Source organism: Apiospora kogelbergensis (genome assembly GCF_038363985.1).
Source record: "Apiospora kogelbergensis strain CBS 113332 chromosome Unknown utg000002l_segment0_segment0, whole genome shotgun sequence".
NCBI lineage: Eukaryota > Fungi > Ascomycota > Sordariomycetes > Amphisphaeriales > Apiosporaceae > Apiospora > Apiospora kogelbergensis.
The window spans coordinates 1,943,472-1,969,813 of record NW_027117419.1 but is presented as its reverse complement, the minus strand read 5'-3'; the positions used below and the strand labels follow the sequence as shown (position 1 = coordinate 1,969,813).

At 53.6% G+C, this 26,342-nt stretch overlaps 10 protein-coding genes across 10 annotated transcripts; 7 read left to right on the top strand and 3 right to left on the bottom strand.

The window, feature by feature from the left end:
• Positions 1-1,085: 1,085 nt before the first annotated feature.
• On the top strand, positions 1,086-3,273 carry PG998_003511 (uncharacterized protein; the record flags this gene model as incomplete). The annotated part of the gene is made up of 2 exons (XM_066870329.1): positions 1,086-1,468; positions 1,527-3,273. 2 exons carry the CDS (start codon positions 1,086-1,088, stop codon positions 3,271-3,273), a joined length of 2,130 nt encoding a protein of 709 aa, XP_066734079.1.
• Positions 3,274-3,973: 700 nt separating this feature from the next.
• Positions 3,974-4,692, bottom strand: PG998_003510 (uncharacterized protein; the record flags this gene model as incomplete). Its single annotated transcript, XM_066870328.1, has 2 exons — positions 3,974-4,309; positions 4,420-4,692. The coding sequence occupies 2 exons, from the start codon at positions 4,690-4,692 to the stop codon at positions 3,974-3,976; spliced, it is 609 nt and encodes a 202-aa protein (XP_066734078.1).
• Positions 4,693-5,508: 816 nt separating this feature from the next.
• On the top strand, positions 5,509-7,267 carry PG998_003509 (uncharacterized protein; the record flags this gene model as incomplete). Its single annotated transcript, XM_066870327.1, has 3 exons — positions 5,509-6,163; positions 6,222-6,367; positions 6,398-7,267. The coding sequence occupies 3 exons, from the start codon at positions 5,509-5,511 to the stop codon at positions 7,265-7,267; spliced, it is 1,671 nt and encodes a 556-aa protein (XP_066734077.1).
• Positions 7,268-7,792: 525 nt separating this feature from the next.
• On the top strand, positions 7,793-8,414 carry PG998_003508 (activator of hsp90 atpase 1 family protein; the record flags this gene model as incomplete). The annotated part of the gene is made up of 3 exons (XM_066870326.1): positions 7,793-7,867; positions 7,945-8,085; positions 8,169-8,414. 3 exons carry the CDS (start codon positions 7,793-7,795, stop codon positions 8,412-8,414), a joined length of 462 nt encoding a protein of 153 aa, XP_066734076.1.
• Positions 8,415-9,559: 1,145 nt separating this feature from the next.
• On the top strand, positions 9,560-10,669 carry PG998_003507 (PI31 proteasome regulator; the record flags this gene model as incomplete). Its single annotated transcript, XM_066870325.1, has 1 exon — positions 9,560-10,669. One exon carries the CDS (start codon positions 9,560-9,562, stop codon positions 10,667-10,669), a length of 1,110 nt encoding a protein of 369 aa, XP_066734075.1.
• Positions 10,670-11,152: 483 nt separating this feature from the next.
• Positions 11,153-11,971, bottom strand: PG998_003506 (mitotic spindle assembly checkpoint protein MAD2; the record flags this gene model as incomplete). Its single annotated transcript, XM_066870324.1, has 1 exon — positions 11,153-11,971. The coding sequence occupies one exon, from the start codon at positions 11,969-11,971 to the stop codon at positions 11,153-11,155; it is 819 nt and encodes a 272-aa protein (XP_066734074.1).
• Positions 11,972-13,207: 1,236 nt separating this feature from the next.
• PG998_003505 (importin-beta domain-containing protein) lies at positions 13,208-16,455 on the top strand (the record flags this gene model as incomplete). Its single annotated transcript, XM_066870323.1, has 6 exons — positions 13,208-13,347; positions 13,377-13,845; positions 13,901-15,208; positions 15,260-15,846; positions 15,908-16,029; positions 16,076-16,455. 6 exons carry the CDS (start codon positions 13,208-13,210, stop codon positions 16,453-16,455), a joined length of 3,006 nt encoding a protein of 1,001 aa, XP_066734073.1.
• Positions 16,456-16,944: 489 nt separating this feature from the next.
• Positions 16,945-17,921, bottom strand: PG998_003504 (ankyrin repeat-containing protein; the record flags this gene model as incomplete). Its single annotated transcript, XM_066870322.1, has 2 exons — positions 16,945-17,094; positions 17,187-17,921. The coding sequence occupies 2 exons, from the start codon at positions 17,919-17,921 to the stop codon at positions 16,945-16,947; spliced, it is 885 nt and encodes a 294-aa protein (XP_066734072.1).
• Positions 17,922-18,921: 1,000 nt separating this feature from the next.
• On the top strand, positions 18,922-22,539 carry PG998_003503 (CPSF A subunit region; the record flags this gene model as incomplete). Its single annotated transcript, XM_066870321.1, has 3 exons — positions 18,922-19,019; positions 19,118-22,181; positions 22,240-22,539. The coding sequence occupies 3 exons, from the start codon at positions 18,922-18,924 to the stop codon at positions 22,537-22,539; spliced, it is 3,462 nt and encodes a 1,153-aa protein (XP_066734071.1).
• Positions 22,540-22,929: 390 nt separating this feature from the next.
• PG998_003502 (uncharacterized protein) lies at positions 22,930-24,004 on the top strand (the record flags this gene model as incomplete). The annotated part of the gene is made up of 3 exons (XM_066870320.1): positions 22,930-23,203; positions 23,361-23,600; positions 23,823-24,004. The coding sequence occupies 3 exons, from the start codon at positions 22,930-22,932 to the stop codon at positions 24,002-24,004; spliced, it is 696 nt and encodes a 231-aa protein (XP_066734070.1).
• Positions 24,005-26,342: the final 2,338 nt, after the last annotated feature.

Here is a 26,342-nt window from a genome sequence, read left to right as displayed (position 1 = left end):
GACAAGACTTGGGGATTTGGCAGTGTATCCGTCTCGTGCCGTTGATCAGATACCGAGTCTGATGTCGGTGATGGAGAGCATACCCTATTGGCTATCTCTCTCCCAATGGGTCATGTGCACTTAAATACTGGAGCACCTGTCGTCCCCTGATGTGTTGCATCACAACTCATAGGGTTCTGTGTATACCAATCTCATATTCCACGTCAAAGGCCCGAGGTCCTCGTTGGGCCTGTAGAACAGGATGACCGGGCCTGGTAGCAGGAACTGGATTCCAATAGATTGTGGTATAATTGCATGTCTCCTAATACCGAAGATGTCTTATTCCCGGGAAAGGATAAATCTAAGCCAGACCATTATCAGGCTCTGTTGCGGTGGCTTTGCCGCTTATCAAATCGGCATTGCGCGGCCTGACCGTGTTTGAGCACGCAATAAGTGATCCGGTGGCCTTTCTGGGTTCCGTAGACAAGAAGATATGTCCCGCGACGGAGGGATTGCTGCTATCACAGGTGTGACGGCATTCGTGGCCTCTATCGTCGCATTCGTCGTTCGGGAAAGGGGCTGGTTGGCAGCTGTCAAGAACCCAGGCTCTGGTGGTGGCAGGCATATCTACGCCGAGACACCACTTACCTTAGATAGATCCCGCTTCTATAATAGTGCTATACTATATCTCCAGCCAAGCTGTCCATACTGGAAGACCCTGGCTCCACCGAGCATCACTGAGCATCACTGAGCAGCTAGTGGCTGGTGAATGTGGCTGATTGCTGGTGGCTGGTGACGGGCTGCCACTCCGCAAGTGGCAAGGCTTAGATTAGATAAGCCCCGCGCTAGTCTGCTAGTTTTCCTTTTCACGCGGTAAACCCCGTCGTCCATTAAAATTTTCGATATCGCAAGTGGCATGCTGCGATAAGGCGAAAGAAAGTCTCGTTACAGCACTCTATCTAATTAAATCTCGTCTCGGGTGTATATCCTCTCCTTCTTCATCATCGTGACTCGACCATCGAGATCACACCGCCTGCATCCCTTCCTTTACGAGAATTGCAGTGCTCCGTTGTCTTCTATCCTCTTCACCTTGTACGTTTTTAATAATGTTCAAGGCTTCGTTGCAGCGGCATGCGCGGCTCGGCCATGCCGTCGCCCGTCGTCAAATATCGGCTCTCTCTTCGACCAGAAGCCTTCGCTTCCAGACCCTCGAGCAGCACACGTCTCGCCTAAGCCAGCCCGCAAGCGTTCAATCTGTATCGTTGAGATGTCTCTCGCAGAGATTGTACTCTCAGTCTGCTGCGGCCGCTCGAACAAACGATGATGCCGGCCCGGCCTCTAAATCCGAACTCATCACACAATTCGCCGATCTCAGCAAGCTTGGAGTACACCCGCGCCTCATCCAGGCCATCACGGAGGGTATGAAATACGAGACTATGACTGATGTTCAGTCTAAGACGATAAATGCTGCTTTGAATGGAGTTGATCTGTACGCGCATGCCCTTCCCTCAAAGTTCCTGGCGTTTGCTTATATGTTACTTCTACAGTGTCGCACAAGCAAAGACCGGCACCGGAAAGACTTTGGCCTTTTTGATTCCTTTGCTTCAACGAATGTTGATAGCCGAGCCCGACCTAGTCGATAGAAACAAGCGTCGGTCTGCTAGATGCGACGACGTCAAGGCCATTATCATGTCTCCCACTCGTGAACTGGCAGAGCAAATTGGTGCTGAGGCCAGGAAGTTGGTGGCAAACACTGGAATCGTTGTACAAACCGCTGTTGGCGGTACTAGAAAGCGAGAAGCCCTCTACCGGATGCAGCGAGAGGGTTGCCATATTCTAGTTGCCACCCCGGGTCGTCTCAAGGACGTCCTCACAGACGAATACGCGGGCGTAGCTGCGCCAAACTTGCGGGCATTTGTGCTCGACGAGGCCGACCGCATGCTGGATGTCGGCTTTTCGGATGATATCAAAGAGATCCTGGGTTTCTTGCCCAAGATTAGTGATGTCGACCGACAAACTCTTTTGTTTTCCGCTACCATCCCTCGTGATGTCGTCCACCTCGCCAAGAGTCTGGTCAAGACCAACAACTTCGAATTCGTCCAGACAATCGACCCGAACGAAGAACCTACGCATGCGCGAATCCCCCAGAACTTGGTCGTCTGCCGCGGATACGAGAATTACTTCCCCGCTGTCATGGAGCTTGCCGACAAGGCTCGTCAGCAACATCAGGCGGATCCTGAAAAACCTCCCTTCAAGGCCATCTTGTTCTTCAGCAACACTGCCACGGTACAATTTGCCAATGAAGTGTTCCGATCAACTTCTCTTGCCGACCGCAGATCAGGTATCCCAATATTTGACATCCACTCAAAATTGACACAACCGGCGCGTACGAGGAGTGCTGAGAGTTTCCGTCGAGTGAAGGAAGGTCTTCTGATATCTTCTGATGTCACTGCTCGAGGAATGGATTTCCCTGGCGTCACGCACGTCATCCAAATCGGTCTGCCGCCGGATCGTGACCAATATATTCACCGACTTGGTCGCACAGGTCGTGCAGGACGCGCAGGCGAAGGCTGGTTGTTGCTTTCCGAGGACGAAGTGAGTGAGGCTCGACGCCGTCTCCCAGGTCTTCCTATCAAGCCCAACAAGACGGTTGAATCGGCACAAGTGGAAGTGGATGAGTCCCGGAGCTTAGAAGTACAGGGACAAGTTGGTAAATATGTCAGCGATGTTTCTAAGGCATACGGACGTGTACCGAAATCCTTGTTCAAACAAACCTATTACGCTATGCTCGGTCAAAAATTCGGCCGAGGTTTCCAAGCGGAGGACATTGTTGCTCTTCTCAACAGATGGTGTGAACAAGGCATGGGCTGGGAAGAAGTCCCTGCTATGTCTCCCAGTAGTGCACGCAACCGCGGTCTTGACCGATGTCCTGGCGTGAGGATTGGTCACGATAAGGATGAAGATGATTTCGGCGGTTTCAACCGAGGCGGCGGCGGCGGTTTCGACCGAGGCGGAGGCGGCGGCGGCTTCAACCGAGGCGGCGGCGGCGGCGGCTTCAACCGAGGCGGCGGTGGCGGCGGCTTCAACCGAGGCGGAGGCGGCGGCGGCTTCAACCGAGGCGGAGGCGGCGGCTTCAACCGAGGCGGAGGCGGCGGCGGTTTCAACCGAGGCGGCAGCGGCGACCGTGGACGCCCATCAAGCTTTGAGAACAAGTTCCCTGGGCGGAATGATCGGTCAGGCGGTGGTCGCAACGGCCCCAGTCGAGGTCGCGATAACTTCTCCGCCAGTTTCTAAACGATTGACTGTGACCTAATTGTGGCGCCAAGTCTTTCGTTCTACGAGCTTTTACGACGTATGAGGGCAAATCTGACCCCTACAACAACCGTATAGATGTCGAAGAGCCATGTATATTACGAGAACTCTCCTGGTCCAGGCTGTTTCAGGCGATGCTACTCTTTGATTGGGGTTATATACCACCTGGGGCAAAAGCACAGCATTGCCTGGAGTTTGAGGTTTACTTTTTGATTTCATGCCTCAAAATGGGCTGGGACGCTTGGGTCAGCGAGGATCCTCGCATGGGAAGAAATCTCTACTTTTTTATTTGTTGTATGATGGGACGAATAGAAGACGGCATGGTCTAGCTTATGTACAAAAGTAAGGAGTTTTTAAAACAAAGTAAAACGTAATCAGGAAGCAAGCCGGACCAATTTGTGAAGCTGTGTGTAGGAAACAGATGGTGAAGTCACAGCGCTTTCTATTCATGTTCTCGTGATATACCAATAGCTGAGAGGGATGGTAATTGGACGAATACCAATATATACAAGGAGAGAGCCGAGTCTCTCGTTCTCACGGTCTTCAAACTTGGGGCCACTTCCTAATCAAATTTGAGTCAAGGACTTATTTTCGCGACGCTAAAGACACCAGTGCTCTTCGCGCAAATTGTTCCCTTTCCATTCTCTTACGAGCATCGCGTACCCGCCGCTGACCAACAGCATTACTGAACGGCAGCCCCGGCCCTTTCTGCGGCCATCTTGGCCTCCATCTTCCGCCGGGCCGCAATGATCATCTCGTCTCGCCTTCTTTGTAATGCACTCTGCCTCTCATCCCGGTTCGAACTCCAGGCCTTGCCCTTCCCGTCTACTGAGTTGCCACCCTCGGCAGCGCCGCCGGAGGAGTCACCGACTCGGTTGTGTAGGTTGTATCGCGTGATAAGATCCGGCTCGACAGACTTGGTAGCAGCGGGCTTCTGTTGCTGCGATCGCCCTGCGGCGGAGGAGGCGGTGTTGGCTGGCGAGCGCGGGGGCGAAGGTGGTTGGAAGGACACGGGGGGCTAAAGACACGAGTGGATATGGTCAGTAAATCGCACGATCACAGTAGTAGTGGATAAAGGAAGAGCTGGGTGATGGGCATATATAGATAGATAGATAGATAGATACTTACAGTTTCCATCCGCCCGCTCAGGACGCGCTCCGTCGTCGCCGAGATGCTGCCCCCATTCCGCTGCAGGTCCCACAGAATGGTGCGCCGGTCCAGCTGCGGGAACATTTGCTGTATGCGCTCGACGGCGGCTTCGCGGGTACGGGCGGCCGAGGCGGCGTCGCGGGGCTGCTGTTGCGCGGGTGTGGCGGACGAGAAGAACAGGTAGCGCACGACCAGGCCGCCGATGACGACGATCAGGATCAGCGACGGGAGGGATATTTGTTCGTCGGCCATACTGTCCCGCGTCTTGTGTAGCTGACCGGCTATCTTCTTCGAGGGGGTAAAGCTCGTTTGATATTGCTACAGAGGTTTGCTGAGGAAGAATCGGGGACTTCGGCTCTCCTTTTGGTTTTTTCTTGTTGGCCGACTCAATATGTCATGGAGCATCTACCCGAGGACGGGCTGTGGAGGTCGATTTCAATAAGGGGAAAACAGGATGGCGAGGGGCGTCAGAAGTAGAGCGAAAGATAACCTTCCAAGGTTGTGTCGCGTGGCTCCCACGTTGGTAGCCGGTAGGTCGGGATGTCGGGGTGTCGGGGCCAAATCGAGGTTACGTCGTGGCTTAGTGGACTTCAGTCTTTTATGGGGTTTCTATGGTGGGGGGTTACCAGCTGCACACATTCAGTACGTGCGAACCAACACCCATATCACTTATGCACGTCATAATTTTGCACCGTCTGGAATGTTTTCAGGTTCAGTGGAAGTCAGTCAATATTTCAACGACCCCTTTCGGGTCAACCTCATTCGCGTATGGTCTACATCGGCCAAGCCATGTACGGCACGGCTCGGCTCGACCGTTCGATGGCAGACTGGACGGCTTTCCCTGCGGTGTGAAGTGAATCCATGTAAGATCACGTTCGTTATTGGAGGCCAGTGGGCTGGCTATATAACCAAATCGACTCCCTCTGCGTTGAAACATATTCTCTCTCTTCGATATGCGCCCCAAGGCGAAAAACACCTTGTCCATTCTCACACCCTACTTCACCAGCTTGACTAATACGATCAACCATCATAGAAAGCCCTACCCATCCCAATCACCATCACACCGACATGTCGTCGGAGAAGAATGGGCCTCTCGTTATCCAGACCACTGAGATCACATCGGAGAGGGAGACCACCCTCGACCGTTCCCGATCACCTGAGCTGGTGACCGATTTCCCCCCTGGCGTTAGCATGGCTGCTCATCCCTTCAAACGAAGCCTTCTTCGAAGCGCCAGCCCTACTGGATCGGCGCGGAGCTCCTTCGGCGCCTCGCGCCGTCATGTCGTATCACGTCGATTCAGCGGTGGTAGCCTCATGCGATCCCACCGCTCCGAGGTCTCCAAGGAGCTGACTCTACAGGGAGAGAGAGAGTTTTTTGCCCTCATGGAGCTCCTGTACAACATCTCCCGTCGGAGCAGCTCCTTGAAAGATGCCTGGGTTAAACTCATCTCCGAGAGAGAGACCTGCCTCTCTGAAGTGGACAAGATGCAGGAGCAATTTGAGGAGTACACCGAGATCATCGAGCGCAAGGAGAAGGAACAGAGTCAACATCATCACGATCACGAGGAGAGGGAAAAGGAGGTCAGCAAGCTTCACCTCGAGCTCAATGCCGTACTTGCCAGCGTTAGCGAGTACAAGAAGAAGCTCACTGACCGAGACACTGACCTCGACAATACCCGCCGCGAACTCCATGAGCACAAGGAGATGACCTCGCTTCTCCGTAGTGAGCATGATGAGATGAAGCAATCGTTGGGGGCCTTTCAGCTGAAGCTTAAATCTAGTGAGGAGGAACGCTCCCATGCGCGCAAAAGACGCCGAGAAGCACCATGGTGACCTCCGCCACCTCAACCACAAGTACTCGGAACTACACGCGAAGTTTTCCGAGCTTACCAGCAAGCACGAGTCTACCCACAAAGAGCTCTTATCCGTAAAGCAAACCAAAGCTACCCTCAAGTAGGAGAAGCATGAGTGGCTGCACGTGAAGAGCGATCTTGAGGAAAGCCTACGCAAGGCCAACCACAAGTGCCACGAGTTCTCGAGCAAGATCGAAGAGTTGACCAAATCGTATGAGAAGAGGGTCCAGGAAGTGCACAGGCTCAAACACACAGTCTCCGAGGTTGAGTGTGAAAGGGACGAGCTACACCACTCTCTGGAGGAGCTGAAGTGGAAAGCTGAGGAGAATAATAGCAAATGGGAAGATGCTGAAGATCGCTGCGGCAAGTGGAAGCTTAAGTGGGAGCATTCTGACCGGGAGTCGCCATCTATCCGCGAAGAGATCCGTCTCTTTAGGGCCGAGAAGACCGAGCTTCGCGAGACCAAAGCCAAGAAGGTCGAAGAGCTCCGTGTGGCCCTCGTTGAGAAGGATCGCATTAGCGCCGACTTCCATGCCGAGCGCAAGAAGGCCGAGGAGCACCACCGTAAGATCAGCCTGCTCCAAGAGACAATCCGCCGCCACGAGGCCAGTATCAAGGAGCGTACCGAGTCGATACGGGTCCTTCATGAGCGCGTCGAGAATCTCGGGACCGAGCGGGACGATGCGCGGGGCAAGTGCGGCGACCTGACAATCGAGGTCGAGCAGCTACAGGCGAGCGTTACCTCCCTGACAACCGAGATCACGGTCATCCAAGAGAAGCAAGACGCTGTCTGTGAGCAGCTGAGCGAGTGCGAGACGCGCTACGAGGAGCAGATGTCGGAGCAGATGCGCGCCCATGCCAAGTCCAGCAGCAGCGGGGGCGACCGTACCGTCCGTCACTTCTTCTCCCGGACCAGCACATCAAACGATGCCGTCCACGGATCTAGCCATCATATTAGTGCCATCGAGGAGTAGAAGGGTGGGGAGGGGGCAGTGGAACATCATGACGCCCAGGCTAATCTTTTGTTGTTTCCTTGTCTTTCAGTCTTAAGCTGGCCTTGCTTCGGGTTTTCCCATGTCTAAGTGTAGGAATGTGTAGTGTAGATTGTATAAGATGCACCTTCCGGGTTGTAAGGCCCGGGACCCCTTCAGTAGGCCAAGATAAAGGATCAACCAATTATAGACATAGACGATCTATCCAGCATTGCAAAGTTTCTGGATATTTCCGCTCTGCCTTAAAACCCCTTGTGAAGTTCGGGGGCCTGTGCCACTCGTGAATGGTGTGTGGACGGCACTCGGCCGAATTTCGCTCTAATCCTCCCCGAGACAGTGCCGAATCCTTATTACGCAGACATCGTGACAGCCAGAGAGACAGGCTGCCTTTCAGTATCCAATACACTGGATATCTCAAATAAAAGGCGTTCGGGACAATGGGACACATCCACTATCTCTCATAGCCATCTTGGAAGATCTTTTATGACAAGCTACATTTTTGAAATCATGAATCTGTTTGAGCCCATCTACAACAGGTGCGAGATTGAAATACGGGCACCGCCTGCGCTGGTTCACTCCGTGGTAAGTACCTGACAAGGTCTATCATCTGTATGCGTACACCAAACCACCAGGCAAACTCTACTAACCTTGGCCCACAGTTATTGGACTTTGACCGATACAGAGACTGGACGCATACTTCGCGGTGGGCCATCACGACGGATAAGAAGGTGCAAGACCTGAAGCCCGGCGATGTCATCCGAGTCGATCTGGGCGGCATGTCTTTTCGGCCAGCCCTCGTGGTAACGAATTCATTCTTTTGCCTTCTTGGTCGCTTTCCTCAATAGAATCCCGACTGATCAAGGCCGGCCGGTCTGCTGTATAGGGTATCACGGACAACTCGCTCACGTGGGACGGCAGCTTATGGGGCCTCCTGACGGGACGCCATTTCTTTCACGTTTTACCGAGCGAGACGACACCGGGAAGCACAGTTCTGGTCCAGAAGGAGGAGTGGACGGGACCTTTATCAGTGCCTTTCCGCCTGGGAAAGAACAAGCATTGGGATCATGGTCCCGGCTGGGATAGATTCAACGAGGATATCAAAGCCGAGTGTGAAAGACGGTCAAGCTGAGTAGAAGCAATGCTGACGTATGCCAGGCGTCAGCGAGTAAACATACCCTCCATGTGTATGCCACGAGAGACGACAAAAAAGAAAAGAAAAAATAGAAGCGACCCAGACGGGATTCGAACTGAATGTGGATGTTAGTAGATGATTCAAGTGGACCAATTAGAATCGGTAGACATACCCCGCAATCTTCAGAGATTGAGATATCGGTGAACCGAAATCTGACGCGATACCATTTCGCCACCAGGCCTGTTCTTTGATGAAAGTCGGGTGCTTATGGGAAACCATATCCTCCACCTGGAAGAAGACTGACTTTTTTTTAATGTGGGATGGGCACTTGGCCTAAGGAATGGATACCGCAGGGCGGCTGGTTCCGGGCCCTGCATACATATACTCCTCCAGACTGGTCGTCTTGTAACCCCCACAGTCTGTTTCCATCACATCGTCCCTATGGATTGTTGCAGTGTACCTAGATGTTCAGCAGATCCTCCTGTCTGCCTGCCTTAGCAACCAGTATCTACAGACGAGGCCTCACTATATACCAGTGGCTGACTAGCTTGGTCGTCTCTGTTACTGACATCATCCTCAAGTGATCCCACCACCTCTGACATACCAATATACTCACCTCGCACCAAAAGCTTCTTCGTGAAATCTTGTGGCTCACCTTGTGGGCACTTCTCCTTCACCATGGTCAAATTCATGAGCGCCAACAGCGCCATTTTATTTTTTATTTGCGAAGTAGCAATGGATTGCGCACGTTGTTGATATGGGAGAGGTCGCCTGAAATCAGTAATTGAGTGATTGAAGTAATAGGGCGCTCGGCGCTCCTTTGGTTTTAGGCACCCCTCCGCTACCCCCACGTTACGTTAATCCAACTGCAGGCACCAAGACAGATGACATAATTCTCAGGCTTCGAACAGCTTCGACAACGTGACTTATGATTGAATTTGCGCCAGGTGACAGACATGTCAGCCTTTTGTATCCGGAAGGCATATAACAGCGAGCAATTCCTTTTTAACCTCGATTGCACAACCTTCCAGTTTCTCCAAGCCGGTCACCTCCATCCACCATAACGTCCGCTATTGCGCATTTGGTGCACCGCATTTGACGATTATCGACATCGCGTACCTACCTCCTCGGCATAATCGACAATGTCTACGAACCCGCTCAGTCCACCATCCCTCCTTCAGGGCATGGCTGAAGCTCTCCCTACACGCGAACAAGGAGATACGACATCATATCTAAGCAGCTCACACGATGCACTGGCACTTTTCGCACATGCCTGCATGGCATCCCTTGGATTTCGACTGATGGGCTTTGATGAGTCCAAGACCGATGAAGTAAGGTGTCGGGATATGGCACCACGATTGCCAGAGAATTGGAATGCCTCCTTCAACAATTGCACATTCGTCTACGCCCATTCTCAATCCGCCCTGCGCTTCGTTCTCAAAGTCGACCGCATGGGTGGCAAGGCCGAGATCCGTGGGCTAGCAATTGAGGATGATCGCATCGCTCGCGTCGAAGTCACATCGAAGGATTTTATTTCGAATGGCGCCCTGCCTGTCCGCATCGAATTGACAGCCGACTCCGACGAGGATCGGAGCGGCCTGCCCCAGAAACTCCAGGCAGTCTTTATCAACGAAGCCCGCATCACTGATCTAGCGAGCCTGATCAAGGTCAACATCATCCAGAAACTACTACCGTCTCTGCAGAAGGAGGGATACGAGGAGAGTGCGGATGACAGGGTTGCGAGAGAAGATGCCGAGGAGGCAGGGCGCCGTCCCCCTCGACAACCAGTCATGCCCGACCTTATGCCCCGGCCTGCTCAACCGAACCCCTATGGCGATCCTGTCAACCCACCTCCGCGGCATCCTGTGCCAGCAGGGGACTTTCCTCCTCCGGGGTTCGACGATGAGCTCGATATTAATAGACCGCCACGTGGCTTCCATCCTGCCACGTCGCCATTTGGTAATCTGGGCGCGGATGACCTGAATCCGCCTGGCTTAGGTCCCGGTGACCCTTTCAGACCAAGCCTCGGAGCGCTACCTCGCCCGGGTGGCGGGCATCGTGGGATGCACCCTACATTTGAGGACATCGGCGGGGGTGGCTTAGGCGGTGAGCCCTATGATCCGCAAGCACCACCCGGAGCCAGGTTTGATCCTTTGGGCCCTGGTGGTATGCCACGGCTCGGTGGCCGTAGACCAGGTGGCGGAAACAACCCCTATGGTGGTTTCGGGGGCTTCGGCGGAGACATCATATAGACTCCGAAGGAGCAAGTGGTACGATAAGTTAGCCACCGAGTATGGTTTTTACATTTGGGCGTTATGGGTTTCATAAATGGTGGCACACGTCAAATTGTTACGAAATTGATGAAAATGATATCACGACGTTTTGGGGCATAGGTTGCGCATCCGTATGATCAGCATAGGAGTGGTTTATCCCACTCTGTTGTCTTGTCCCCTACTTATAATAATAACGATGGATTACTTCTATCAAAAAATGCAACCGATCCTCAGTGTCTGCTGTTCCTATGATGCCAGTTCGACTGAGATAGATACGATTCACGTGATAGCTTGTTTTGCCCATTCCCATGGTCGCAGGTCACTCAACAGTACGTGCATCTGGGCTGACCCCTCTAGTCATAATGACCCTGGTTCAAAGTACTGGCTTACTCGCAGGTATTGCAAATCATCTGACTGCGAGACATAATACGTTGTACTACTGGCATTGCCCGTCTAGAGACTCTACCCCGATGACGCGAAGGATGATGACGAGACTAATACCTTTCCTAATTCTACCCAACAATCGAAGTACAGGGGTCCTGCTTCCACAGTCCTGATGGCAACCGTCTTTGAACCGCCGATGTCGCGCCCAGGCTCTGGTCTCGACTTCGACTTGGTCTGTAGGTTCGTTTGCGACGGGATCCAGTGCTGTGGATACCCTATGGGGGCCTTGCTCTCATCTCGCAGCTCGACGGCTACGGTGTAGGTGCACCCTTCTGGCAAAGGCGGTAACTGCTCGGCCGCACTTGCCATCTTCCGGACCGCGGCTCGGAGCCCCTCATCCACATCCGTCCAGTTGATTTTGTCACTGCTGCCCATTGCTTCGGCGGCTTGGATGCTGCCCGGGCCACCGGGACCAACCCCGTCATCCTCCTCGTCCCGCCTGCTACTACTGCCGTTGGCGGACGGCGGCGGATGCTGGTCCTTGACGTCCGTGAAGGCGGGAAAGGCGCGGAGGTCGAACATCCAACGCTCGAGCACTTGTGTGCCCGGCGCGTGGATGGCGAGGGCGACGCGCTCGACCGCGCCCTGGATCAGCTGCGCGCGGATCGCCGCTACGGCATCGCCGACCCAGGTACAGACGCCCGGGTGCCGCGACTGGTGGACCGCGAGGTTGTAGGCGCGAGCCGTGAGGAAGGTGGCCGGCGGGTAGAGGGACCGGTAGTAGAGGACGTTGTGGACGGCCACGGTCAGGAAGTCCGTGAAGGAGGTGAGGAGGTGCGAGGCTTGCGGAAGGGACAGCGAGAGGCCACCCTGGGCTTGAGCGGCTGTCGTTGCCATGGTTCGGAGAAATAGCGACCTTGTGGCCGACCCAATTGGAGAACTGGCCCCCTCTCAACTAGGTATGTAGGTATATCTCGTTGCCGATTTCCGATCGCGAGGGCCGCAGCTGGATCCACTTGAGGGGGACGGAACGGCACGACGGCGCGGACAACGGTTCGAATTCCTACAGCCACCACTGTGTGACGGCCACGGGCGGATTTTGGCGTCTGTAGTATGGCGATCGATGCTTTGTTTTGATGTGTTGCCCGCTAACGCTGGAAGGGAAAGCTGTGTCACGGGCTGCGCTACAAAATACGCCCGTCAACCATGCATTAGCATTAGCAGCATCATGGCCTGGCCTAGGTGCCAAGACTAGCATCAATCAGCCCTACGACATGATGGTCCTTTTGAGATCACGCGTTGAGGGGTAGAGGGGACGCGTAAAGTGTGACGCCCAATTTCACTCCAAACGCGAAACTTAGTCTTACAGAGCCCGGCATTCTAAATTCCACGTGTCGCTTTCAATTTCGAGGAGGGCATCACGAATCTGTACATCTACCTGTAAAAGGCAAGCCTCACCTCAATCTCAAGTGCTACATCTAGCGAGCGCATGTAGAAGGCGTGATTTGAAGAAGATATTCAAAGACTGGATACAATAGACTCGGATCTATCAAAGCTTACAGGCGATGGTCAACTCCCGAATGCGAGTCGAGCAGCCTGCTGTAGAAATCGATGGTACTTTGGGTGTTGCAGGAAAGTCCAAAACGCGCCCTCCTGCAGGTCCCCCACCATTGTTTAACCAAACCAGCTCTAGCATCCAGAATTTCTTCGCATGCTATTTGGATAGCTTAGCTTGACCGACAATCCGTCGGATCGACTTGCAACAGAGAAGGCCAATTGCTTGCGCTCTTTCGGCTCGGTTTCTCCTCATTCCTTCATTTTTATTTTATTTCACGACAATATAGTCAACTAGGTGGCCCCTGCAGGCATTGCTTACCTGCTATATATCATTGTCCCATCAACACAGACCCTGCGCAATCGAGCTTGTTGACTTTCTTTCTCGGGCAAGTGGGACGAAACACTCGCGGGTAAACGACCCCCTCCGAAAATCCCACTTTAAACCCCTACACTCGACCAGGCCAATACCTTGAACTCAACTCTTGACTCGACGACTTTCCACCCGTTGCTTTTTGGACCGTATCCTTCGAGAAGACTCTATTCAATTTTGACCCTACGAGCACACGAATGGTCACGATGGAAGACCAGCTCGTCCAGGTCCTGGCCAACACCCAGCTCGCCGCCGAGGGGCCGCGCAAGCAAGCCGAGCTCGACCTGAAGCAAGCCCAGACGAACCCTGCCTACCCGCTGTCTCTCGTCAACATCGCGAGTCACACGTCTATCAGCGTCGAGATTCGCCAACAAGCCATATCTACTCTGCGCCTGTTCACCGAGAGAAATTGGAGTGGGAGAGCGACGATGGCCACGTCATTCCCATTTCCGACGCCGCCAAGGACCAGATCCGACCAATTCTCCTCGAGCTCGCCCTCAACTCGGAGCGCAAGATAAAGGCAGCAGCCAGCTTCGCCGTTGGCAGGATCGCCAATGTTGACTTCCCCGAGAGATGGCCCGCTCTTCTGCCCACGCTCTTCGGCTGCATTACCTCGGGCGACGAGAGCCATTTACACGGCGCGCTGAAAATCCTTTGCGACCTTGTCGATGAGAGCTTGAGCGACGACCAGTTCTTCAGCATGGCCCAGGACATCGTTAAGGTCGTGTACGACGTCGCCGTGGGTGAGAGTGATCGCAAGCCAATCCTTCGAGCCCTGGCCGTCTCCGTCTTCCGGGGGTGCTTTGACCTGATGGACCAGGTGAAGGAAGACCACCCGCAAGAGGTCAAGGCCTTTGCCGAGCTGGCCCTAGCAGGATGGTTCCCTTTCTTTTTTACAGACCATGAAGATGTCGCTGCCCCAACATCCGGACGCCGATTTCGATAGCCAGCCCGAGGAATGGAACGGCATTATCGCGTTGAAGCTCCAGGTCGTAAGGTGCCTACTAAAGGTCAAGAGCGTGTTCCCCAACTTGCTGCTCCCGCAGACGCCTCTATTCTTTGAGGCGGCTTGGGCAGAACTCTTACTGCTCTCTGCGCCATACGAGCAACTCTACGTCACCAATGGGATTGCCCAGGGGCGCTTGGAAGACGCGGATGGCCTCCCATACACTTTGGACTTCCTCGTCCTGGAAGAGCTCGATTTCCTCAACGGCTGTCTGAAAGCGAAGCCCGTGCAAAGTTTACTCGAGGAAAGACTCAAGGCCCACCCCACCGCTCATGAGACCCCTTGGGTTCTCGATGTCATGAAGCTCGCCACCTCCTATGCTAGGATCACTTCCGAGGAGGAGGAATTGTGGGACATCGACGTTTCTCTTTACCTCGCCGAGGAGTGGTCTGTCAGCGCTAACTACACGCCTCGAACTGCCTGTGGCGATCTCTTGTGCAAGCTGGGCGAGTGGCTAAAAAATGGGGTTTTCGAGGGTCTGTTCGCTCACACCAAGACCGTGTTTGCAACCGATTCACCCTCATGGAGAACCCAAGAAGCGTCCTTGTTCTTGCTCAACATGCTCGTTAGCGACTTCCTAGACTGCGGCAAAGAGGTGCCAGTCGAGATTGTTCAAGCCTATCTCGAATTGGTAGATTACTGCATCAACCGCCGCGACGAACCACTGCTACGCGCTCGGGGCTTCCTTGTCGCTGGAATGCTCATTAGATGCCACGGGGTGGCTGCTGGTTTCCTCGACCGCGTGCTAACGGCGATAAACGCCCCGGATGAGACGGAGATTGTCCAAGTTGCCTGCATCCGAGCCTTGGAAGGATTTGTTACAGGAGGCGCTGTTCAACCGAATGGCCAATCTCAGGTCGTCCAGGCCATTGGTCAGTGGATAACGAACAAGGATATGACGACCCTCGAGGAAGCCGACGATCTCCTGATAAGCTTGGCTGAGACGTTGCGGGCTGCCATTAATATTGACAAACGTGTCGCCCTCTCCAACGAAGTGCCGGCTCTAGACCTACTTTTCCAAATCGCGAAGCATGGCGCCAACAATTTCCAGGTCACCATGATGATCTGTGAGACGTTTGAGGACATCGTGCAGACCATGGCAGACCCACACCTTTACCAATTGCTATGCCAGAAGGTTCTGCCTTCGTTGACGTCCACATTTGACGCTGCTAATGTCACTTCGGATGACCCTCTTGTAACAGTACGTCCGCGTCCTAATATATTTATAGGCATCTGCTAACATACATCGCAGTTTGCTGCGGAACTAATGGCCGCCCTGACACAATATGGCTCCGAGCCCCTTCCCCCAGGCTTCGTAGCAGCCACGCTACCCAAATTGACCCGTCTGTTGATGGAAAGCATTGAAGGGGAAGTCCTGAGGCCGGGTTCCGAGTCAGTCAAGTATCTTCTCCAGCATGGCCACCACCAAGTCTTCAATTACCAAGACGAGAATGGTACCACTGGTGTCGAGATCTGCCTCCGAATCATAGATCGACTTCTGAAGCCAGAGATAGAGGACCAGGCTGCTAGTGAAGTCGGTGGTCTGGCAGCAGAGCTCGTGGAGAAGGCTGGGCCGGAGAGACTTGGCGAATATCTGGATCCTCTTCTTAAAGCAGTTGCAACACGACTCGCGACAGCAGAGGCAGCGTCCTTCATCCAGTCACTCATCTTGGTCTTTGCACGACTATCGATGGAAAGGGCAGACGCTGTTGTTGAGTTCCTCAGCCAGTTGCAGATTCCTGACAGGCATGGTAATGGACAGCCCGGCCTTCAGGTCGTGCTCGCCAAATGGCTCGAGAACTCGGTCATATTCGCTGGCTTCGATGAGATTCGCCAAAAGTAAGTCGATGAGAATCAGTTGTCCACTAAAGCGTCGGAACTAATCACGACGCCTTATTAGTGTCATCGCGCTGTCGAAGCTTTACGAATTAAACGACCCTCGCCTAGCCCAGACTATGGTCAGGGGCGATTTGATTATCCCTGTCAGCGATAGAATCATGACGCGCTCGAGGGCGAAAGAGAGTAAGTCAATCTTCTAGTCCCCTTGGCACATATACTCATTATGTAGTAGACCCAGACCAGTACACGATTGTGCCTGCTACGCTCAAAATCATCAAGATCTTGGTTGAGGAGCTTACTTCGGCCTCCGGTGCGCAGAACGCGTCTTCGGCCGCTGCCGCCGCCGCCGCCAAATTCGCCGACGAGGAAGAGGAGGATGAGGATGGCTGGGAGGACGAGCCTGACACAGTAGACCTGAATCTTGGAAGTACCAAGAACGATCTCATGAGCTACCTGGAGGCTTCTAGTATGACCCGCCACCAGGACGATGAGACTAATCGGTTCTTGACCGACTTCTTCCGACGCGTGGCGCAATCGCCCGACTTTCATACCTGGTTTGAGATGTTGACCGACGAGGAGAAGCAAAAGCTGACTGCTGTCGTATCCTGAACGGGGCAACGGAAGAGGCAGCGCTATTGCGCCGCGTTGAGACAATGGGTACCTATAGTATACACCGGCAGTATCACGTTGCCTGGGTGGACAGGCCCCTTTGAGGGCATGAATGCATCGTCATAACGAAGTTGACTACGTAGGTTGTAGCCTCACAAGACTCCTTCATGGCCGCACGGAGCACAGTCCCGCAGACAAACAAAGTTCTTGAGCTTGAGATTGGCTGCGTCGCTGGTAAAATATGCATACCCCATCATCGGTTTTGGCTAGCCACTTCCCATGCTCGCATGGAGAGGTGGAGTAAAGCATGGTCTGTAGCCAGACTCGGTGGTTAGATAATGAAACCAAGATAGACATCTATTGAGCTTCAATCGTAGCAAGCATATTACCCATGATAGGAATGATCACTGCTGGGGTTAACACAATCAAGTGTCATCACGCTGAGAACTAATTCATGGATGACAGTTGCTAACAGGTTGAGTGTTCTACTTAGTCAAATAGCAAGACACCTCCAGCAATAGGCCCAGTCGCCCCTGACTTTCGCAGGTATTGCAAAGCATCTTCTTGGCCGTTGGCTGCAGCTGTTTGCAATGCGGTCTGGCCTCCCCACCCCGCTGTAGCATCGATATCGGCGTCTGCCTTGAGTAGCATCTCTAGTATGTTGATATGCCCCTTTTGAGCAGCCGCATGCAACGCCCGGCCCCCTTGAAAGAGCTCCCCTGCGCATTGACGTCCGCCCCGGCATCAATCAACACCTTGACAATCTCCTCATCGCCTATGGAGCAAGCCGCCTGGAGCGCCGTCATGCCCTTGTGTCGGCTCGGCAGCGCATTGACATCGGCCCCGTGCTGCGGCAGCAGCAGCAGCTTCACGATCTCCAGGTCGCCCACCGACGCCGCCGCCTGTAGCGCCGTGCGGCCCGCCGTGCCCGCCGGCTTCGCGTTCACGTCGGCCCCGGCGCCCAGCAGGAGCTCGACGATCTTGGGCTCCCCGGCCTCGGCGGCCACCTGCAGGGCCGTGCGGCCGTGGTAGCGCAGCGCGGGGGCGTTGACGTCGGCGCTGCACTCGGCCAGCAGGTACGAGACGATGGCGGCGTTGCCCGAGCGGCACGCCTGCTGGAGCGCGTTCCGCCGCCCGTTGTTTCCGCCGGGCGCGTTGACGTCGGCGCCGGCCGACACCAGCCTGCGGACCACGGCTTCGTGCCCGAAGAGGCACGCCGCCTGCAGGGCCGTGTTGCCGTAGTAACCGGCAGGCGGAGCGTTCACGTCCGCCGCTCCGTCCTCTTGAGAAAGCAGCCTCTCAACTAGGGCCAGGTCTCCGTCCTTGCTGGCGAGCTGCAGCGGGGTCCAACGCTCATCCTCCTCGTTTTCTTCTTCGCCCAGCTCCTTGAAGGTGTCCTCTGTGGGCGTTGAGGGTATGGAGAGGATCTCCGCTGGCGTTCGGGAGACTTTATGTGTATGTTGCATGTTGTCGTATATAGTATATGCGTGTATACAGGAATAGTAAAGGAGGTTACTTGTTTATGCTTTGGGCAGGTGGCTTGCTTCGTTGTGGGATGTTCTCTTCTTCAGAACTGCAGCAGCAGCGACAGGCATGCTACTGTTTGTGGTGATGTATATATGCTTGTGGCGGCCGATCGTCCATCCAATCCACCTCTCCTGTTTAACCCCCTTTCATAAGTCACACACAACACGAGCCAGGAACTGGCAATGCGGGTAATTCTAGGTAAGAGGAATAGGGTAGCAGGCAAGAAGTCGGTGTCTGGGATGTGATGGGCCATGGCGGGGCAAACTGTCCATCCATGCGATGGAGAGAAACATGAGACACTAGTTGAGCAAGAGTGGTGCTGTGCCTGCTGGACTGTGTATGTCCTGGCCAGCCAGCAGGTGGTGGGATGCACACGCTTTAGATCTTCCCTGCTTTGATTGCTTCGTCTACTGTTTTCCAGCCGACGGAGAGCCACCTCTAGGACCCTGGGATTCACGGACAAAGAACAGTAAATTCCTGATATGTTCTTTCCAATTAAGTACAGGGGTATAGCACATAGCGAGTGTGTGTACGTATCGGGCAGTGTGTATACATATGTAGCATCTAGAGGCGCGGGCAGGGAGCATGGATGGATGGATGGAAGCTGCTGAAGAGGCACGGTTTATTTTAGCTGCATCCACTGTCGGGGTTAACATTCGATACAACCAAACCCCCGGTCTCTTTCGCTAACGGCCATGTCATCATAGAACATCCATCGAAGCTCCAATCTGCCCGCCCTGCCGCCGCCCTCAGCTCCTTTGGGGGATTTGATTTGTCACTTACCAAAAGCGTTGGAGGGGCGCATCGATTGATTAGGTCTTCTGCAAACGCAGCGACGAGACCTACCGTGCCACCCATCTGCAATCCTCTCCCAGCGGACTTGCTTTCACCGGCCTCGCATTCCCCTTGCAGTAGAGCCATGATCCATGCTGCAACATCATGGCCTACGTAGTGCCGATTCACCGGCCACATAGCGTGCGCCATGCGCTGCACGCTTCGTTGTATCCGGACGATGAGGATGACTGTTTGGTGCTTGGGTAGGTTCATGTGTCTTCCCCGGAAAATCTCGTATCCTCTAGCAAATGACCGGGTCACGAACGTGGAAAGCTGACCACTGTGTGTTTCCCCTAAAAAGCAAAGCGAACCGACTCGAGTTCTGGAAAATCGACCGCGAAACAGGCCTGCTGGTCGAGGTTGACTCCAAGGTCGTCAATGGCACCATCACGATGCTGCAGCGGTTGCGGCCACGGGATGCCATCAACGATCAACTCTTCATTGGGACGGACCGCTTCCACTACTTCAACCTCGGATGGGACGACAAGACCCAGGGGCTCAACCTCTACACACAATTCTACGATATAGAGGAGAAGCACATGAGGGATTCGCAGAGCCAAGACCAGTGCATTGTCGATCCGACGGGCCAATTCATGGTAATGTTGCTATGGGAAGGAGTCTTGAACGTGGCCCGCTTGTACCACATGAAGAGCAAGAGGCTAGATGTAGACTGGCAAGAAAAAGTTCGCATCAAGGAGCTGTTCATAAGGTCCGCCACGTTTCTGCACGTAGAAACAGGCCAGCCCAAGGTTGCCTTCTTGTACCAGACCCGGACCGACAATCCAGACGCCCAACTCGTCACGTACCGCGTCTACTCCGACGACAAAAATACACAGGTATCGAGCTTCGAGACCAAAGACCAGATAGACAAATTCGAAGTGCAGGACCCTGGCGCGGCCATGCTGATACCTGTCGGCCGGGGGGAAGAGAAGCACAAGCGCTACATCGTCCGGAACGCTCAACAAGCACGCGCCCAGCTGGGCGGCTTTATTGTCGTGGGGGAGACCCGGCTGCTCTATTACGATGATGCCGCCAAGAAGACGGTCGAAACTGCGCTCGTTGAGTCATCCATCTTCGTCGCCTGGGCTGCATACGATGTCTCGCATTACTTTATTGGAGACGATTATGGGACCATGTGGTTACTGGAGATTCAACTAGAAAACGGCGCCGTCGTGACTGGCCTGGAGATGAAGAAGGTCGGGACTACGTCACGAGCAAACAGTTTGGTCTACTTGGGAGACGATTTGCTTTTTGTCGCTTCGCACTACGGAAACTCCCAACTGTTCAGGGTCAGCCCGCATGATTATGCTCTTGAGCTAGTCCAGGAGCTGACTAATATCTCCCCGATATTGGACTTCACTATCATGGATATGGGCAACCGTGAGGGCGAAGGGCAGACAGTAAACGAGTACTCATCTGGGCAAGCCAGGATCGTTGCTGGCAGTGGCGTCCACAAAGACGGCAGCTTAAGGAGTGTTCGGAGTGGAGTCGGACTCGAAGACGTTGGTATCCTGGCTGATATGGACAACATACGGTCCTTATTTCCCATAAAGACCGGCGTTTCACCCAAGTACGATGCGTTACTGGTATCGTTTCTCACAGAGACAAGAGCATTCACGTTCAGCCCCACTGGGGATATTGAAGAAGTCGAGGAGTTCAAGGGTACATCGCTAAACGAGCAAACCCTGGTAGCTCAGAACCTTTCTGACGGTCGCCTGATCCAAGTCACTCCCAGCATCGCGCGTCTTATTGATGTCGAGGGCGGCGTTGCCATCTCCAGCTGGAGTCCTGCAGCTGGCCAGACCATCACTAATGCATCTGCCAACAATGACTGGATCGTCTTGTCAGTCAATGGTAACAGTTTGCTATCGCTCAAAATAGAACATGACCTCATTCGCACAGAACACAACGATCTTGGAGAAAAGGAGCAGGTTGCCTGTATACACCTGCCGCCTCAGTATCCGCACATCGGTGTGGTAGGATTCTGGAAATCGGGGACAATATCCATCATGGACCTGAGCACCCTCCAGCCGTTGCATAGCGAGTCACTAAGGAAACAGGACGACTTGACATCAGTTCCGCGTGATATTGTGCTTGCTCAGGTTTTGCCACCTGAGTTGTCTGGGCCCAGCTTGTTTGTCGCTATGGAGGACGGGTTCGTATTCACGTTTAATGTTTCACGATCAGACTTCGCGCTGTCGGGCCGTAAAAGCATTGTCCTTGGCACCAGGCACGCACGCCTGCAACTTCTTCCGAAGCCCAACGGTGTTTACAATGTCTTCTCTACGAGTGAGCACTCTAGCCTGATTTATGCTTCTCATGGCCGCATCATCTACTCGGCCGTAACCGCACAGGATGCAACGTGTGTATGTCCTTTTGACACCGAGGCGTTCCCGGACTGCATCGCTTTGGCAAGCGAAAAGACACTGAAGCTTGCACTCATCGATGATGAGCGTCGGACTCACGTGGAGACGCTGCCAATGGAACAAACTGTAAGGAGAATAGCCTATTCTCGAAATGAGCGGGCCTTCGGACTGGGATGTGTGAAGAGGGAAGTGGTCAATAACGAGGAGATTATCACCAGTTCTTTTCGGCTCGTTGACGAGGTGATTTTCGGTAAGATTGGCAACGATTTGCTGCTTGAAGGTTCCTCGGGGCCAGAAATGGTGGAGGCCGTATTCCGCGCTGAACTCACAGATTCTTATGGAAACAAGGTGGAGCGATTCCTTGTTGGCACAAGCTACCTCAGCGATGTTCTTCCCAATCCCGGTTCGCAAGACGACTTCAGGGGGCGGATACTCGTCGTGGGCATCGATAGCGACCGTAACCCCTATGTGGTTACGCAACGCGGCGTCAAGGGTGCGTGCAGGTGTTTCGGTGTCATAGGCGACTATGTCGTGGCGGCACTCGCCAAGACCGTGGTCGTCTATCGATATAATGAGATATCAACAACATACGCCAAGATTGATCGCGTGGCTTCCTACCGACCCTCCACTTACCCCGTCGATCTCGCCATTGAGGGAGACACCATTGCTGTGGCTGATCTGATGAAGTCGATGAGTCTTGTCAAATTCACGCCGCCAATTGATGATGAGCCGGCAAAATTGGAGGAGTTGGGCAGGCATTACCAGGCTTCGTGGGCCACGTCAATATGCCATATCGAGGGAGAATCGTGGCTGGAGTCGGATGCACAGGGCAACTTAATGGTCCTTCGCCGAGATTCATCAGGTGTGACAGAGGAGGACAAGAAGAGTATGAAAGTTACCAGCGAGTTCAATTTAGGGGACATGGTCAACAAAATCAGAAAAGTGACGGTCGACGCGAGCGAGAACGCCATTGTCGTACCACGAGCGTTCCTTGGCACGGTATGCAACTTGCCTATAATTTGCTTCCGAAATCCTCACTAACACAATGAACTATTAGGTCGAGGGTGGCATTTATTTATTCGGCACCATGACGGACAGCACGCTAGACCTGCTACGTCGTCTGCAAAACAACTTAATAGCGAGCATCGAAACGGTGGGCGACTTGGAGTTTAACGGGTTCCGCTCCTTTAGAAATGAGCAGCGGGAAGAGACGGAGCCATACAGGTACATAGACGGGGAGCTCATTGAACGGTTCCTGGACGCGGATGAAGAGATACAGGAAAAGCTCGTGGAGGGCCTGGGCCCGGATGTTGAAAGCATGAGGAACTTGGTCGAGGAGCTCAAGCGCTTACACTGAGGAGCGAGATGAGGCTTCATAAGATTTCTGTATTTCGCCTGACAACTTACTGCACTTCATAGATGATCTGAACTTCCTCAGATGTGACCGCAGTGCAAGTCATGGAATGATGCTTCGCTTATCTAAGCAGTCGGCAGCCAGATGGCAGCCAGCTGCGAGGCCATCACCAAGCTGCATCGACCAATCAGCAAGTCGCAATTTGGCAGCTGCACAGACCAGGCCGTCATTTGTATGAGGCCACTCAGGCCGAGCTTGTTCCGTTTCGGTAATCGTCCCCAGAAATTTGGAAAAGACCTCAAGCAGGAACGCAGCTCTCACCCGATTGATTCTCTCCGGACGACCGACCAATTTCAACCTCCCAATTGAATCCACATCCTACCTCCCATCGTCATGGCGCCTTTGACCATCGCATCGCGCGCCCTCGCGCGAGAGGCTTCCAAGACCGCCACCCTCCGCTCCGTCCGCGCTCTTTCCACCTCCAGCTCTCTCCGTGATGGCGGCAGCTACAGCAGCCCCTTCAAGGGCGAAAGCCGCGCCTCCAAGATCCCCGACTGGGGCAGCTACATGACCAAGAACTCCATCGGCTCCAACAACCTTGTCTCGTACTTCATGGTCGGTGCCATGGGCGCCATCACCGCTGCCGGTGCCAAGTCCACCGTTCAAGGTGAGTGATGAGAGGGACCCTTCGGGCCGCAACCCGGAGCCATTGAGCCGATGCCAGCACACGATCACGACCGCATGTGGGAGTACTGGAATTACGGCTCATCAACCGGCTATGTCTGATTGCCAATGGATTGCTAACCCTTGCCACCCAATCGCAGAGTTTCTGAAGAACATGTCCGCATCCGCCGATGTCCTGGCTATGGCCAAGGTCGAGGTCGACCTCAACGCCATCCCCGAGGGCAAGAACGTCATTATCAAGTGGAGAGGCAAGCCCGTCTTCATCCGACACCGTACTCAGGGCGAGATCGATGAGGCCAACAAGATCGACGTCAAGTCTCTGCGAGACCCCGAGGCCGACGAGGACCGTGTTCAGAAGCCTGAGTGGCTGGTTATGCTGGGTATGTCATATCCCAACTTTCTCGGGACGATTTGCGCATTTTCAAGGGGATACACGTCAAAAACACGAAGTTACGCATTGCCGAGATGATGTCAACCCGGCAATTTGTGCAACGCAGTTGGGCCCGACTGATCTCCCTAACCCGACACGCGGCAAATATATTTCCTTCCGAGGCCACCAATGATTAGCAGGATTGAAGCTAACCATTCTTGATGTTGAATAGGTGTCTGCACACATTTAGGATGTGTGCCCATCGGCGAGGCTGGTGACTTTGGCGGTTGGTTCTGCCCCTGCCACGGTTCTCACTACGATATCTCCGGACGCATAAGGAAGGGGCCCGCCCCTCTGAACCTGGAGGTTCCCGTGTACGAGTTCCCCGAGGAGGACAAGCTGATCATCGGTTAAGCGTGGATCATATGTACAAATAATAGACTGCCAAAAAGAAGGGATATGGCAAGCTCTCTCCATTGTCCGCTTCCCAGCTATAGACTTGATGCGATGGGGGAAACCTCGACATTCTCGGACTTTTCTTAGACGTTATCAGCCTCCGCTAACCCTGTACAAAATCAAACCCGTCCAGATTTGAGCTGCTGTGTCTCTCTGTCCCATCGCGGACAGTAAGGCGGTTGTTTGTGCCGCACTCATTGTATATGTGTTCGCAAAATTTGAAGAATTCGTGTTGAGATTAGCCAAGTGCTAGGATGGCATGTACTAGGTATAAGAGACTAAATAGCATGCCCATCACCAACGTAATAATAGGCCTTCCGAAACGAGACGGCTCGATCAGAGTTGCGATGAGGCACCTCGAAACGATTTACAGACTCTGCCATTGAGTGCGGCTGCATTGGGCCCTCACCTGATGACTGAGTGATCATGCGAATATCATTGTGAAGAGAACCATCAGCGGATATACGGGAATGGCAATCCGTACTGCAGTATGGCCAATCCACTTCATGGTTATTCCCCTTCCAACATAGCAGCAGCCGAACAAGTTTTGCACTCGTCGAACCTGGCGGATCAACAATACTCAATCATATGAATGACTCTGTTCTGATACCTATAGAGTTTTTTTAAGAACATTTCAAATGTCACCCTCATACTAAAACCTATTGCCTACATAGATGATCCATAAAGGGGACACGAGACATTGAAACTCCCAAGTTTATAGCATTGTTCGTTCTTCCAGCCTCGAAATCCCGGGATTGAAGTCAAAATATGTCGAGTCTGGCAGGTGATGCCGAGGATGTTTGATTCTTCTACCTTCGCCATTTCTTGACCTGGTTCGTAATCAATGCTAAAAAATCTCCAAAGGGTATCCATTCATAGATATGACGCATTCTGCCCTGGCCTGATATTCCTGGTCTGATTGTCATGATCTGACGCCCCAATGAAATATGGAATCATAGGTATCTAGATATGTACTTATGTACTGCCTTGTGCATTGTAGGGAGCGACAAACAGACAGATCGGTGGGTAGCCCCTGAGAGTGCCATGTGCTTCAGAGTTGATCGATGATTTGCGTGAGCAAGTGCCCGGCGATTTGCGATTTTCGCGGAATGTAACTGCACATTGGATGAAACGTTTTGATTGTCATGCCTTTTTGTATGTGCTTTCTGTTGATGCCAACCGGCATACGGGCCGCTATTTGACTTAGGTTGCCCTCGATACCACACCCTGTTCTGGGAAAAAGAAAGCCATGGATATAGTCGTCTAGGGGTATGCATGGAGTGTACCGGCAGGGCAAATGAAATATGTCAGGTGTCGCTCCATGTTTTGGCGGATGAAAGCTGTCTGTCAGAGAAGGGGAACAGGCGGGATGGCAACAGGCGGCAAGTATTGCCTAGGCCGTATGATTGCCGTTCGGGAAGATGCCTGCAGTCGCTCGCCCCCGAGTGTGTTTTGTGTGCGGCTTTCTCGTCTCATGTCGCAACGAAACACCAGTCAGTACATGCTTGCTCAATCGTTCATCTAACCCACTCTCTACGTCTTTTGGTCCTGTGGTATTGAAGTATTGTGCGTACGTGGGGGGTGCGGTGCTCTCGTCAGCCAAGGGACTCGGGGATGAATGAAAGCCACTCGATCAACTAGCGTTTGCGGCATGAAGAGATCCGAACCGAACTCTTGACGAAGGGTGGCCTTATTAATCTTGGGGAGTCCATATGTGATTGGGAGAGCAGTTGATAGTAGAGCCCAGCAGCCCAGAGAGACGGCACGCAGCACGGGCAGACGTTGAAAACCGTTGCTGTCGAGGAATGTATCCATCTTGCATCTTGGCCACGCCCCCAAACCCCTGCCAGCCCCCCACTGGCCACTAAAGATTAGGCTTAAGGTACTTAACGTTTAGGTGGCAGCCCCCCCGCGAACACCCCACACACAACCAATCAGCACTGCAGATGGGAAAAAGCTTGGCTCCGGAGCCTCCCAACTTGCCAGGTTCAAGTGGTTGCGGCTCAAGTGAAACGTTCTGGGTCGCGACTCTCTGACTTTTTCCTGCCGTCTACGTACGCACCAGCCCCATTCTGTTTCGTCTCATCTCCATCTCACCCCCCATCTCATGATTCTAATCGGCTGAGCTTGCGTTAATCTTATGAGGCAAGGTAAGCCAACTTTTAAGCATCATCACCCCTACCAACTGCCCCATGCGCGCGGCGCACCACTTCGGGCGTGGGCGTCTCGTCTGAAATATTGAGTTCCCATCCATGCCGAACTTCATCAGATTTGTTTTCTTGGGGGTGCGGGCCGT